We start from the raw sequence: 12749 nt of genomic DNA on the forward strand, positions 1-12749 counted from the left end.
GCGTGTGTGTGAGAGAGTGTGTGTGTGCCCCTCGAGGTGGCCGGTGGCCGTGAATCAGCGGTGTTGATGACAGGCTCAGGGCTCCGTGCCTGGACTCCTAGTATATTTAAAATCCCTCCTAATTAAACTTAATAGAATGTAAATTTAATATCTGCAGAGATTGTGTGCTGCTGGCCGGCCTGCTCCAATTTAAGGATTGATAGAGGCCAGCAGGAAGGTTAATTGCTGACTTGATCTACTGTCCCTGTGACATGGTGTGGGGCTGTTTTAATTGGGCCTGATCTGCTGCTATGGACAGATTTCATTAGGCTAGCTGGCCTCTCACTGACTGAAGGGAGGTTTGGATGAGCGCCCCCTATCTGCGTCTGCAGGAAGTGCAGAGGGCCGGACCAGGCATCAATCTTCCTTCCTTTGTCCTGTGTCCTTTCTCTCGCTTGAGCAGCATGAAATTAAAGGTGGGGCCCTAGACTAGCACCACTCCTAATGAATGCTGTAAAATGCTCAGTAATGACAGGCCAGAATGATAGATCACTCATTTTTTTACACCCTGGAGTTACTCAATGCACACAACCATGACAGCAGAGATAGCAATATAAGCAAGCAATGTTTTGAGGACATATTAAAGATAAATTGTGTCATAATTTGTGTTTATTGACGCATGTACATGCAAGATTTTATACATAAGGTTCTGGGAGGATTGCTTTGCTATTTTCGTACATTTATGATCTTCTATTTAAACTTGCTAAATTTGCATTTTGGAGGAACTATCATTGCCTTGATCCATTCTAAGTCTAACTGTCTTGGCACACTATTATTTGCATCAGTTTTTATTAATAATCTAATACTGCAGGAAACTGTAACCTACAATCTTTGTGCTGGCCCTCTAGTTGAAACCAATCAGAGCTCATTACATAGTTGATGGCCATTGTCCTGGTTGCTGAACCTAGTCTGGGTAAAGAATTTGCACCAGTAAAGGCTAAACAATTTTCCCTTTTTAGCCTGACTTTGATTAGCATGTGTGTATCTGGCCAGCTATAAATCAAAAGACGGCCAGTGTAATTAAGTGTACACTACATTAGTCAGGCTAATTAATTTTGGGGGCCATCCATCCATTAACCAGCGGGCCAGCACTGATTGGGCCTCTGTTCTGTGGAACCCCTGACACTAGGGACTGCGACCCTCCTTGGCTGCCTTCAGTTTCCCAGATACACTCATGCATTTTAACCCAGAGTCACAGATGTACACACACACACTTGCACCAGCCCTCATGCACTTTATCAGATTTTGACAAAAAAGGAAGCTTATTACAATAAATTTGACAGTTTTATGTCATAATTCTTCAGCACAGTGTTGTAACAATTTTCTCTTCTCCTTCTTTACTTAATTTATTGTCAAATATGGAGTATTAGCAAGGCTCCATTTACTGAAAGGAGGCATTGAGTGTTGTTTTGACTATTTTATTACTGGGCCAAATTGTATTGACAAATCCTTTACATGGTTTGTTGTAGCCTACTAAATCAATATACTTGACAACCCACCTTACACTGTCTTAATTATCCTGATGCCGTAAACCTCACCAGTTTACAAGACAGCATGCAAGTTACTAGCACCTTCTATTTAACCCCCGCCCCTGTCTATGGCCTCACAGGTGAAGCCCGCCATGGAGATATTTCCTTACAATACAATAAAGGCATATTATCTGACTAGAAGAGTCCAATTTATCACAATGAGGGCCCATTATATCACAGATAACCCATCTGGATATAGAGGGAGACTATTCCCTCTAGACAACAGCGCCTCTCTCTCTCTCTTCTCTCTGTTTGCTTTCGATGCTAATGAATACAACGCTGAAGACACGAAGGAAAAAAAGAGTTCAGCTATGAGGGCGTAACTTGAGCGATGCAGCTTTGATGGGAGCGCTGTCCATATAATTAAAACGCTGGCAAATGAAGAACAAGCAGTGGCTTCTGTTGGTCCTGCTCATTAACAACAGGCCGTTTGAGCCCGGCGCCAGCCATGCTATTGCCATTGTGTGCTTGGAGAGGGGGGGTGCACTGTGACTGGCAGCTGGGAACACCATGCCAACGGTGGGATGGCGTGACAAACCAAGCCAAGGATGAGCGCAGAGCCTGGCACTAACAGGGCCTCAGAGGGGACGTTGCCTTGCAGGCCCCTGGGGTCGGTCCCGGTCAGGGATGTAACCTGGGTTACCCCTCAATCGTTCGCCGCTGATGTCCTCTTCAGCTGGAGGCAGTGTTTTTACTCCAAACTTGCTGCACTTCTTCAGTTTGATAGTTATAAAGTTTTGACATTGAGATTGGCTGACACAACCTGCAGTATGTCTGAGGAATCCAAGATTTGTCGGCTATCATATTAATGCACATTAGATGCATAAAGGGAGATTTCTAGCCATGTTTATGGCTTTAAGTATTGTGGTGTATGTATCAGCCTCATTCTTATCTTTAATTTTTGGGGGGATAGAGAGGTTTCTTCTTAAGGCCAAGTCTGTAATTAAAACATAGCATGACACAGAAATATACGGTGACACCTGTAAATAGCTTTTTTTGTTTTGTCCAAGAGTCACTGCAAACAAGAAAACCATCAAATATTCATATTTCAGAAGCTGGAACAAGTAAATATTTGGCATTTTGCTTAAAAAAAATGCTTACACAATTAATTTATTATCAAAACTGTTGCAGATTGTTTCAGCTCTATATCAAATCGTTTTTAAAAAAAGAACAGGGAGAATACTACCAAAGAAAAGACACAAGATGTTTTTCTCTTTCAGGGAATTCTCCCAAAAACCCTTGTATTGAATTGGTTCTGTAAAGCGGATTATGTGCATTATATTAGCCTTGTGGTATGTTGCAAACACACATACACTGAACTGCATGGCATGTTGTAAGATGATGCATCCTTAAATATCCCCGAGCCTTCTGTCTGTGTAAGGACACCAGACAAGAAGAAGAAAGAAAGTAAGAAAGCTGAGTATGTGAAATGTTTCATACACCACAATTTAATCGATTTAGTTTATTTAAAATGATCGAGATAAGTCTCTGCATATATTACATTTATTAGTAACCATGATGCGGTTGTCAAGATTATGCAAACACTATAAATATTCTAAATCTAATTAGTTAATAATCTGATCAGACTGTAAATTCAAATGGACTCAATACTCAATCTATGTCTTTTTTATTGAATCCACCATTTTTCTAAACATTGTAATCTCTCTATAAATCATGAATAATCAACTTTGGCTTCCAGCTCAGTCTTTCTTTAGCTCTTGCTTTATTGATGGTTTGTCTTGTCTTCTGTTGTCTCCCTGCCTTTGAAATCACAAGGGGGAACAGCAACGGCTAACAGTGATGCTATTATTTAGTCCAGATGAAATGTGGCATAAACTGTGAAGGATAGGGATCTCTTTGTGCCTGGTACATAGTGTCCAACTTGTATGATGTCAGTCTATTTTTGACTAATACAGTCCTCAGTCTTTGTAGAACAGAGCACAATAATTGTTTTTTTCCCCTCTGAAGGATGGAGGGGTTGTCAAGATAACACGCGTTGTCTCTCGGGGTTGTGCTCAGACATGCACACACACCGTCTCCATTGCTATTTGCAGCATTTTAATTGTTATAGTCTGTTGTAATGCATATGCAAAGAAGCAGTCTTTATAAGGGTGGCTGTGCATGGCTGAATTCACTGCCTACTCAACAAGACGGTCACAGTTCCTATTCAAATCAGGCAATAATGTAAATCTGGGTTTACTTGGACTCTGTTTCCTTTGCAAAATGAAAAAGAGACAGAGAAGTGATGATACAGTGTTTTGCTGTTGTTGAGGAAGCCAGTCCAAGTGCTAGGATTATTTAAAGAACTTGGCCTACAGGTTTCACAGTGTGAATCTATACTGTCAGCAGCAGAGTGACTGTTCCTACAGAAGGGCTCATTGTAACACAGCTGTAAACCCAGTGTTGGCACCATGGGCTTTTAAACAACTCTGCCCTGTGACATTAAAAGTCGCTGGGCTCCATTCACATCCGCACACAAATATCCCATCATATTTAAGAGGGCCCATTAAGGGCCACATTGACAATTCATGGGCCTTTCTCTCACTCCCCCCTTGTGTGATTTATCTGTGACGGCCATATTGCCGGGCCCTTTCAGAAGGAGTGGCTCCAGTTTTTGTCTTAGAGAAGGCCCAAAACAATGCATTTCAGGCCCATTTCTCCGACAGGGCCTCCTCTTTCAGGGGGCAGAGAGAGCCGGGGCTGGCCTAACATCTGTTTGTGTCCAGAGCCAGGCGGGACCGGAGCACAGCGTGCCTCGGTGGCCCCCTTCTCCTCTCCCTGGGGGTCTTTGTTCCCGATTTCATGCTATCAGAGCGGCAGCATGTTTTCCTGCGCAGAGCTGTCAGGGGCATAAAAGGCCCTGAGTGGGGTCACATCAAGAGGGATGGGCATGAAAAATTGGTAAAATGTATCACAAAGCCCACCCACTAGATGGTTGCCTAGCGCCCTGTGGTGGAGTTTCAAGACCCTCCTCCGCCCCCCTGTACCTTCCTCTCGGCTGAATTACACCTCTCTCTCTCACCCTGGTGGACAAGCACATCATTTAGATGAAATGGTGCAAACAAATTAAAGGGTGGTGCTCCAAATGAATCAATGTTCATTGTGTGTGAGGAGGGTTTTGTGCCTCACCGGGGGCCTTCTCCTCCCAGTGCGCACTGGGAGGAAGATAGCTGGTCACCTGCCTGCCTGAAAAAGCCATCAACTGCTCTGGTAGCTCAACTGTTGCTACAGAGAAGAAAAAGAAAAGCTCTGTGTTATAAAATGTTCACTGGTAAAATCTCTGTTGCATATTTGTAGTTGGTCTTGTTGGTAGTGCTAACCAGGCTTTATTGAATACCAGAGTAATGAACTTGACAGACTCTGCATTCCTATTGGACCATCACTAATCACCAATCACTGATTGGGTCTTCGATATTCTGTAATTGACTCAGCAACGACAAATAACCTCACTGTCTTTTTCCTGTAATTGATTCCTAGCCTGGCTACGGCAGAACAGGTAAATTAAATGAGGGTGCAGTGTTTTCCGGTGCTTAGTAAGTGTTTATAGTCTGTATCAATAGCTCTTCTGTTGGCCATCATTATATGCGCTACAATGATTGCTTCACGGTTGGATGTGAATTTGTTTCCTCATTAATGGGATAAATGCTCTTTTTAAGTCTGAGGCGTTTAAAAAAAAAAAAAAAAAGCCCAAATGAATGGCTACAACACTGCTGGCTGCTCCTTCGGATCACAAAGCCTCCTTTTGGAAACATAACAACTGCAGCTAACAACATTCAAATGAATGCCACATTAAGGTGGCTATTGAGCAATTTAAGCATGCATGGCTTTATTGAGAGGTTAAGAGAAACCGGTACGTTAAACAGTCTTGCAGACATCTGCCGCGGTTGGTTTTCAAAGTGCTGACTAAAAGTGGCAGGGGAGGTTTCTCAGATTAAATCTCTCATTAGGTTTTCTTTGTACAGGTGGCAGTAATGTGTCAAGAGCCCGGCCTGAGACAATGTCCTCCTCTTACTGGGACTAATACGCCTCAGGAGAACCCACCCTCCTTTTACTGCCACTACTTTACACAGAGAAACAGTCACAATGAAGCATCTGGTGGCCTTTTCCTGTGTAAGAAGGCTTTTGCATGGCCATTGTGTCTGCTGGTGTGCATGTGTGAGGGAAAGAGACAGAGAGATCAGGAAGGCTTAGACATTTCAGTGGGCTCAGTCCTGTCTTGTTTAAAGCTTACGTGTGTTTCGTTAGTATGAATCTTTAACTCAAAATGTTTGGAGATAATTTCAGAAAATGTGCTCCCAGCTCTTGACTATGAGTGTGAGTGAGTGAAGCCAGTCCTGTGCTCGTGGGCATTTGGTGTGTGTGTTTGGTGCGGGGTGTTGTGTGTGGCAAACCCCCCCCAGTAGTGGGGAGTTGTTCGCCGGGGGTCAAAGTGATGAATTTTTGTATAAGGGCCTGTTTCCCTGTGTTTCAGCCCTGCCCTTTTCTCTGCGGCGCCTGCCACTGCCTCTCAAGACAACCATGCAGGGCAAGTTTGTCCTGCGGCCCTTGCAGAATGGCCAGGGCAGAGAAGTTAAATAACCAGTGGGAAGACAACACACACACAGCACACAACACAACACACCCACAAACCACCACACACACACACACACTCACACAAAACATACACATACATTTAGTTTCTCTCTCACACGCACACACCCCTCAGTCCTGTTGTCCTGAATGATTTGTGGCCTGTCCATTATCCATTCCGAAGGGACAAATGCTTTTGGCCAATTTCTGAAGGTAAAGCCAGAATGGCAGCCCTCAATGCGCGCCATTGTTTTTAGAGAAGTTTCCCAGATGTTATAATGCACAAGATAAATAGGGCACATTATCACTACCTTGCCCTCTTACCTCTCCAAGCTCAGTTTTGGCGAGGGCGTGGCAGGTTAGGAGACCTCCTACGAAGCACACACTGCCGTCAAACCCTCAGTGTCAGCTCTCACACAGCTCAACGAGTTCATGGGAAGGGGTGAGGGTTTGTGTGAGTGTGTGTGTGTTACTCTCTGTTAGGGGTGACGCAGGCCAGGTTTACTAGGGTCAGTTGTTGACCATTGGGTCACACACAGGCTAACTTTGCGGGTGATAATGTGTCCACTCTCACCTCTCCTCCATGTTGAATCCCTGTCCCTCTGTGTGTCAATGATGAATCCACGGTGTTTGGAAGCATTAAATTAGCCGGCCACAGGGAGAGAGGAGTGGATAACTCTGGCTTGTGTCCAGTCAGATGGGGTGGGGAGGGTCATAGCTGATTTACTGGCTTTCCTGTGTAATAGCTGGCAGGAAAGCAGGAGGCCGAATTTGTTGTTGCCTACACTGGATGCCCCCTTTTACCCGGCTCGGGCAGATGTCACAATCATGCATGCGGGATGGGCGTGATGAACGGTGGCGAACGGAAGAAAAGTGATCGGAGTGCTAAGCAATTCACGTTGAACCTGCCAGCCCCGCTGGCACACCTTAACTCAGCTGGCAGGCACTGCTTTGCGTGGCAGCGAGAAAATAATGGCGCATTCTGACAATGCCACTGCCCCTGCTGACACAAAGGGGAGCCCCTGTCCCCTGCCTCTGGTAATGAAGAATGAATAGTTAGCTCATTGTCCACTCATCCTCTGTCTCTCTCTGCACACAGTCTTATACTCTCTCTACCTAATTGAGGTTTAATCACTGAGTTCTAAATGCACTCAGTGGATTATTATATTGGTGGGATGACAGTTTAGTGAATAGTGTGAATCATTGTGTGGAATCGGGGGGAGGGAAGAATATAAACCACAGAGGAGTTAGGATGAATTTGCATTGGCTGGGACCCTGTTATGTCACACATTTCTACTTTCTTTGGCAGATTGTGTTTCTGATTGTACTAAAAATACAAACTTTATTGACATCTACTAACCAGACTGTTGTTTCAACATTACTGTGTCTGTATCAGAGTCAATATGGACAAAGGCATGCAGTGAATACACATATAGTCAACCAAGAACAGGTTGTTGAATATTAAATTAAACAGGATCTCAAATCATGGCTCAAAGGGCTGGAGTTGCCAGAGCCAATGTCCAAGTGCCATAAACCACACACTATAATGAAATATACTGTGTAATATTCTAAAACAAATAGTCACAGGCATACAAATAAATCTTTAACGGATCCCACTAACAATGTAGATCTTCTTCCTCTGTGCCATAGAGTTCCATTGTTGTCCAAAAACCAAACGAGCACACTGTTGCACTGGCTAACGCGTTTCTGCATTACCATATAAACACACTGTAGTTTACTTAGAGTCAGTTTCCCATACACTGTCACACTGTTGTAAATAATCACCAACCAAATGTGAATTAATCTGAAAATAGCAGTTGAAAATATATAGTCCCCAGTAAATACACAATTTACCCCTGTTTCAGGTAACATTTGCCAACAACTGCCTAGCTCAACTGTTTTATGAAATTAGTAAGACTTTTTTTTTTTTAATTTAACTAAAAATGTGTGAAGATTTACATCTTCAGTAGAAACCACAATGCCACAGAGAAGGAAAGTCAGACGTTGTTGAGTGATGAACTAACACATTGTTTTTTCTTATATAGAGAGAGAGAGAGAGAGAGAGAGAGAGATGCTTATCCTTTTAAGTTGTCCCTCCTTTTTATCTATTATATTGGAAGGAAATGTAGATTAAGAAGCCAGTCATCAGCAGAGAATATTTTTCGGTCTTTTAAACCTCATTAATGTTCTTTCCTGTGTGTCCTTTCCATTAGTCTGTTTCTTTAAATGTTGACATGTAAAACAGCCCTGTGTGTGATATGCATGGCCAGGAATGCCATGGTGCTGTGGGTGGGGTTCTTAGTGTTTAAGTTGGGCACAGTGGATCTCCTCCATCTGTTGGCAGGGCCAGAGACAGAAGGCTTGAATGTGTGTGTGTGTTTGGTCTTTGAAGTGGGACAGATTGCTTTAACCTCTCTTCTAAGGAGAGCAGCTGGAATAGAGAGCTCCTTTAAACAGCCGCTTCCTCCTTCGACAGTCATGAGATTATCCTCCATTGATGCACAAAGGCAGCGCCTTCCTCTGCAACCTCTCATCCCAGCCCCCCGGCCTCTGGCCCTCTACAAACACTCAGTGTTGACCTGTGACCCATAATGCAGAGATGTGATGCCAAGTCACTTTGCAGGATCAGTTAAAGAGCCAAGAGAAGTAAAGACATCCCTACTGTCCCCTGGACTGCAGCTGCTTTTCCTGACAGCCGTCCGTTAATATTTTCCCATTGCCTGGATTCCACTCTTCCTCGCTCTGACTAATCGTCATGTATTAAATAAGGAACCAATTGCAAACAAATGAATTTTGGTAATATCATTAAGGGTGGTCAGTGAGAGCTTGTCTATGTTTAATGTGCTTAGGAGGCAGCAGCTTTGAAGGAGAGATCTATTCAGAGATTCTGTGCAAGCACCTGGGCTCTGCTGGCAGTGGGAAGGAGACATCACTGCATTGATATGGTCTTAAGTGACAGCATGGGGTTCTCATTTTCCCTATCTTGGTGTTTGGTGGGCTGATCTTATGACAGAGGCAGTGGGATGAGCGAGGACTGAGGCTTGAAATCTGTGTGTGTGTGTGTGTGTGTGTGTGTGTGTGTGTTAGATGAGGGGGATGTTTTTCACGAAGGACGACAGTAGGAGTGCTGTGATCAATCGAGTGCAATCAGCCACCTCCAACTGCACCGACACACTGATTGGTCAGTCAATGAACTTATGTGTTGATCAATAAGCCACATGTCAACACCCAGCACTGTTGAACAGTCCCACCCAGGATATCTCAAGCACCGTCCACACCAGTAGTGATCTGCTGCACTCCTCAACTTTAGTTTTTTTTTTAAAATATAAACAGAAAACAGCTTTATCCTGTTCAGTTAGACACTGAGTGATAACACAGCTTAAATAGATCATCTTCAGCTTCTTTGTTGCTCTTACAACAGACCCAATATAAAGTTTAAAACCATTAGTTTCCCTGAAGCAAAACAATTAAATTCAGAATGTAATAGTTATGGGAAAAGACATTTTCCCACAAGAAAAGGAAGCATTAGCTAATTGCCTTTCTTTTCCTAATTGAACCTCCCTTGCAGTGGCACTCTTGGCACAAGGTGTAGGCTAACATGAAGACAAAACCTGTGCTTCAATTATCTCACTGAGAATGATGTCACCCCCCTCTTCTCCAAGTAGAAACCTATATGTATGCTCCCTCTATCTGCTCAAACCTGCATTTGCATGTACTCATGTAGGTGTACCAGAGGACATATTCATGTTTAGTGATGAACGCGTTTTGCTCCGAGCCCTGCTTACCGGATTATCAGAATCATTTGAACATGAATGGACGGGGCTACTGCTGTCCTTTAGATATTGATGCCGTATTGTGCCAGTAAGCAGTGTGAGCTTCTGGCCTCAGAGGTAGCTGTGAAGTGCCCAGGGATTTCTGCTCGACTGACTTTTGGATTTGCAAAGCGGACGACAGAAGGGGGCTCGCTTGGAAGAATTACAAGACCCTGACGCCTGTAGAATCCAAAACCTTCAAGGGCCATTTACGAAAAGTATTTTTTCAACATTACAAACTCACAGCCTTCAATAGACTATCTAGAAAGGCTGTCATTGTTCTCACTTACATCTGAAGCTGATAAAATAAATATTGTATTGAACAGGAAGTACAGCACATGGCCACATTTTGTTCTGTTGGCGCTAATCAAAGATGGCAAAACATGACTTTCTGCGGTTGTCTTTGCTAGCTGTGGCTACAATGACTTTTTGACAGGGAAAGTATCTCTTGCCCTTCTCACTAGCTCCTTCTTTGGCCTATTCATTGCACAAAGCTGCTTAAGCGCACTTAAGCGCATTAGCATTTGGCTGCCAGGGGACCATATTGACCCTGCATTTGGATGGCCTAAATGAGTGAAAGATGGAGCGATTTGTTAGGGCTTTAGAAAGTTGCTTTTGGGGAGGGGAGGTGGGGTGAGCATGAAGGAATGGGGCTGAGGCAGTGGTGGGGGGGCTGCAGAGAGTTGTTCCACTTTCTCTCAGGGCATGGTGTTTGTTCTAATCTGGTGTGCCGTTTCTTCGTGGCCGAAGCAGGACTGATTTGTGACATTTCAGTCTAAAGGGCCTTTTTCTGCTCGCTATATTGGCTTGACCCGATTATCTAATCTGTGCTTTGAATTTCAATCAGGTCACCAGTCTCTGCCGTGCGGTATGGGAACCACTGGCCGGGGGATTACCTCATTCAACTGTCTTCAAACACAGATGGTCGAATGTTTAACTAATTGTTAAAAGAGTCCACAAAGGGGAATTTAACCATGCACACAGTCCATGGGGTCAGTACATAGAGCCTGATAAAGAGAAGGGACAGTGAGGTGGTAGTTTGTGGGACGGTTCTTTAAAAATCATTCAAATGCGGCTCAGTGTAGTGCATGCTGTTGGGTACAATGGCTGCTGTTATCGGTTGCTTTCAGAGCATTATAAACTACTGTACAAAGTGTGTGTGAGTGTGTGTGTGGTCAGCTATACTTACGTTACCTGGGTAACAGTGAAATAAATATAAATTCATAAATGTTTCCATTTTAGCAACTTCCTTTATCTTTTTTTTTTATTATGAACGCACACCTAGCCTGTATTCCTAATAGGATTTGACCCTCGCTTTCTTTTTTCTCTTCCTCTCTGACCTCCAGACTCTCTGCTCCACTGCCACCATGCAGACAGTCAGAGCCGCAGACACCAATGAGGTCGACAAGCTAATATTCCGAGAAAGTGACAACGACCGAAAGGTAAGATATACTGCGTTAATACTGACATGTCACAGCCTCATTAAAATGAACTGAATATAAATCATATTGTTATCCTGACACTGGTCAAATATCAATAAAACATCAGGAAGTGACGCAGTGAAGTTCACCTGTGTGAAATAGGCAGTGTTAGAGGCTAGCTGGTGAACTCTAGTTGATATATACAATAATAGTCGCTAACTGAACAACAAGTTTGCACAGTATAGTCAAGATTTAGATCCTTTACTTAAGGGAAAGTACTAATACTACACTGAAAATACTCCAGTACAATTCAAATTCCAACTGTATTAAGTGTGCAAGTATTATCAGCAAAATGTATTTAAAGTATGATTTTTGTGTTTATACGCTGCTACATTAATGTGTAAATTGCTGCTGTAGATTAGATTGTGACAATGTATATATATATAATGTGTGTATATATATATATAATGTGTGTATATATATATAATGTGTGCATATAGTATATACCGTCTATACCTAGTATATATATAATCAGTATACCAATCTTTCACTTAGGTATATTGCCGTTGCAACGTGTCACGAACAATGCATATAAAGCATGGTAGATGAGCAGCACACAAATATGCTCTCTCCATGTTTAAGCCCTCTCTCTTGCTGTCTTGGTGCGTGCGTAGGGTGCAAGAATCTTGTGAAAAAACGATTATATTAATAAGATTACCTGATTTGTAGGGATTATAAGCTGCGCTGTGTAGAACTTTCTGACAACTTGTAAATTAACACTAGATGAACATACTAATAAGTCGTAAGTTCTTCTTATATACTATGATATGCCTAATCCCGGAGCGATATTACTCAGAGATGGTTTGTTGTAACCATAGACAGTATGAAGAGGTGCAATAGTGGGAATGATTGGAAGATAGCAAGAGTGACAAGTGATGAGAATATAACCAGTGCAATGTCTGCCTAACCTGCAAGCACATCTCTGTTCATTGAGTGCTGTTAATATACAGATCGCTCTAGTGTGTTCACTATGTTACGTAGTGGTATAAATGCAGGAGCCCGTTTCTTCTCTTGCTTGCTGATTTATCAGGTTTGTTCGATTTACATAAACTTGAGGAAAGATAAGCTTGTAGAATGTATGGTCAACTATTTCTTGAAAACCAATAGACACAGGAATCCCGTTTTCCGGAGAAATAGCAACCGCCCAATAAAATGAGAGCCCTCAGTGAAGGTCACCCTGGTATGGGTACCTCTCCTATCACCTTGTTTCCCGCTACTGTTCACTGCGTACTCTCACAACAAATCCGCTCCACTTACATTCTAATATTTATTTACCAAACTTATGGTATTCTTTTTATCAACCTTTATAGAGTTACAGC

At 43.0% G+C, this 12749-nt stretch overlaps 1 protein-coding gene across 1 annotated transcript in view; it reads left to right on the plus strand.

The window, feature by feature from the left end:
* Positions 1–12749, plus strand: part of LOC118329499 (inositol polyphosphate-5-phosphatase A) — a gene marked incomplete in the record, with an annotated part of 110765 nt that overhangs the window by 81200 nt on the left and 16816 nt on the right. The window contains 1 exon segment of the mRNA XM_035663716.1: positions 11296–11391. Within this exon segment, the coding sequence (XP_035519609.1) occupies positions 11296–11391 (96 nt within the window).

This window comes from Morone saxatilis, unplaced genomic scaffold (assembly GCF_004916995.1).
Source record: "Morone saxatilis isolate NCDOM2014 unplaced genomic scaffold, NCSU_SB_2.0 Contig19, whole genome shotgun sequence".
In the NCBI taxonomy this organism is placed as follows: Eukaryota; Metazoa; Chordata; class Actinopteri; family Moronidae; genus Morone; species Morone saxatilis.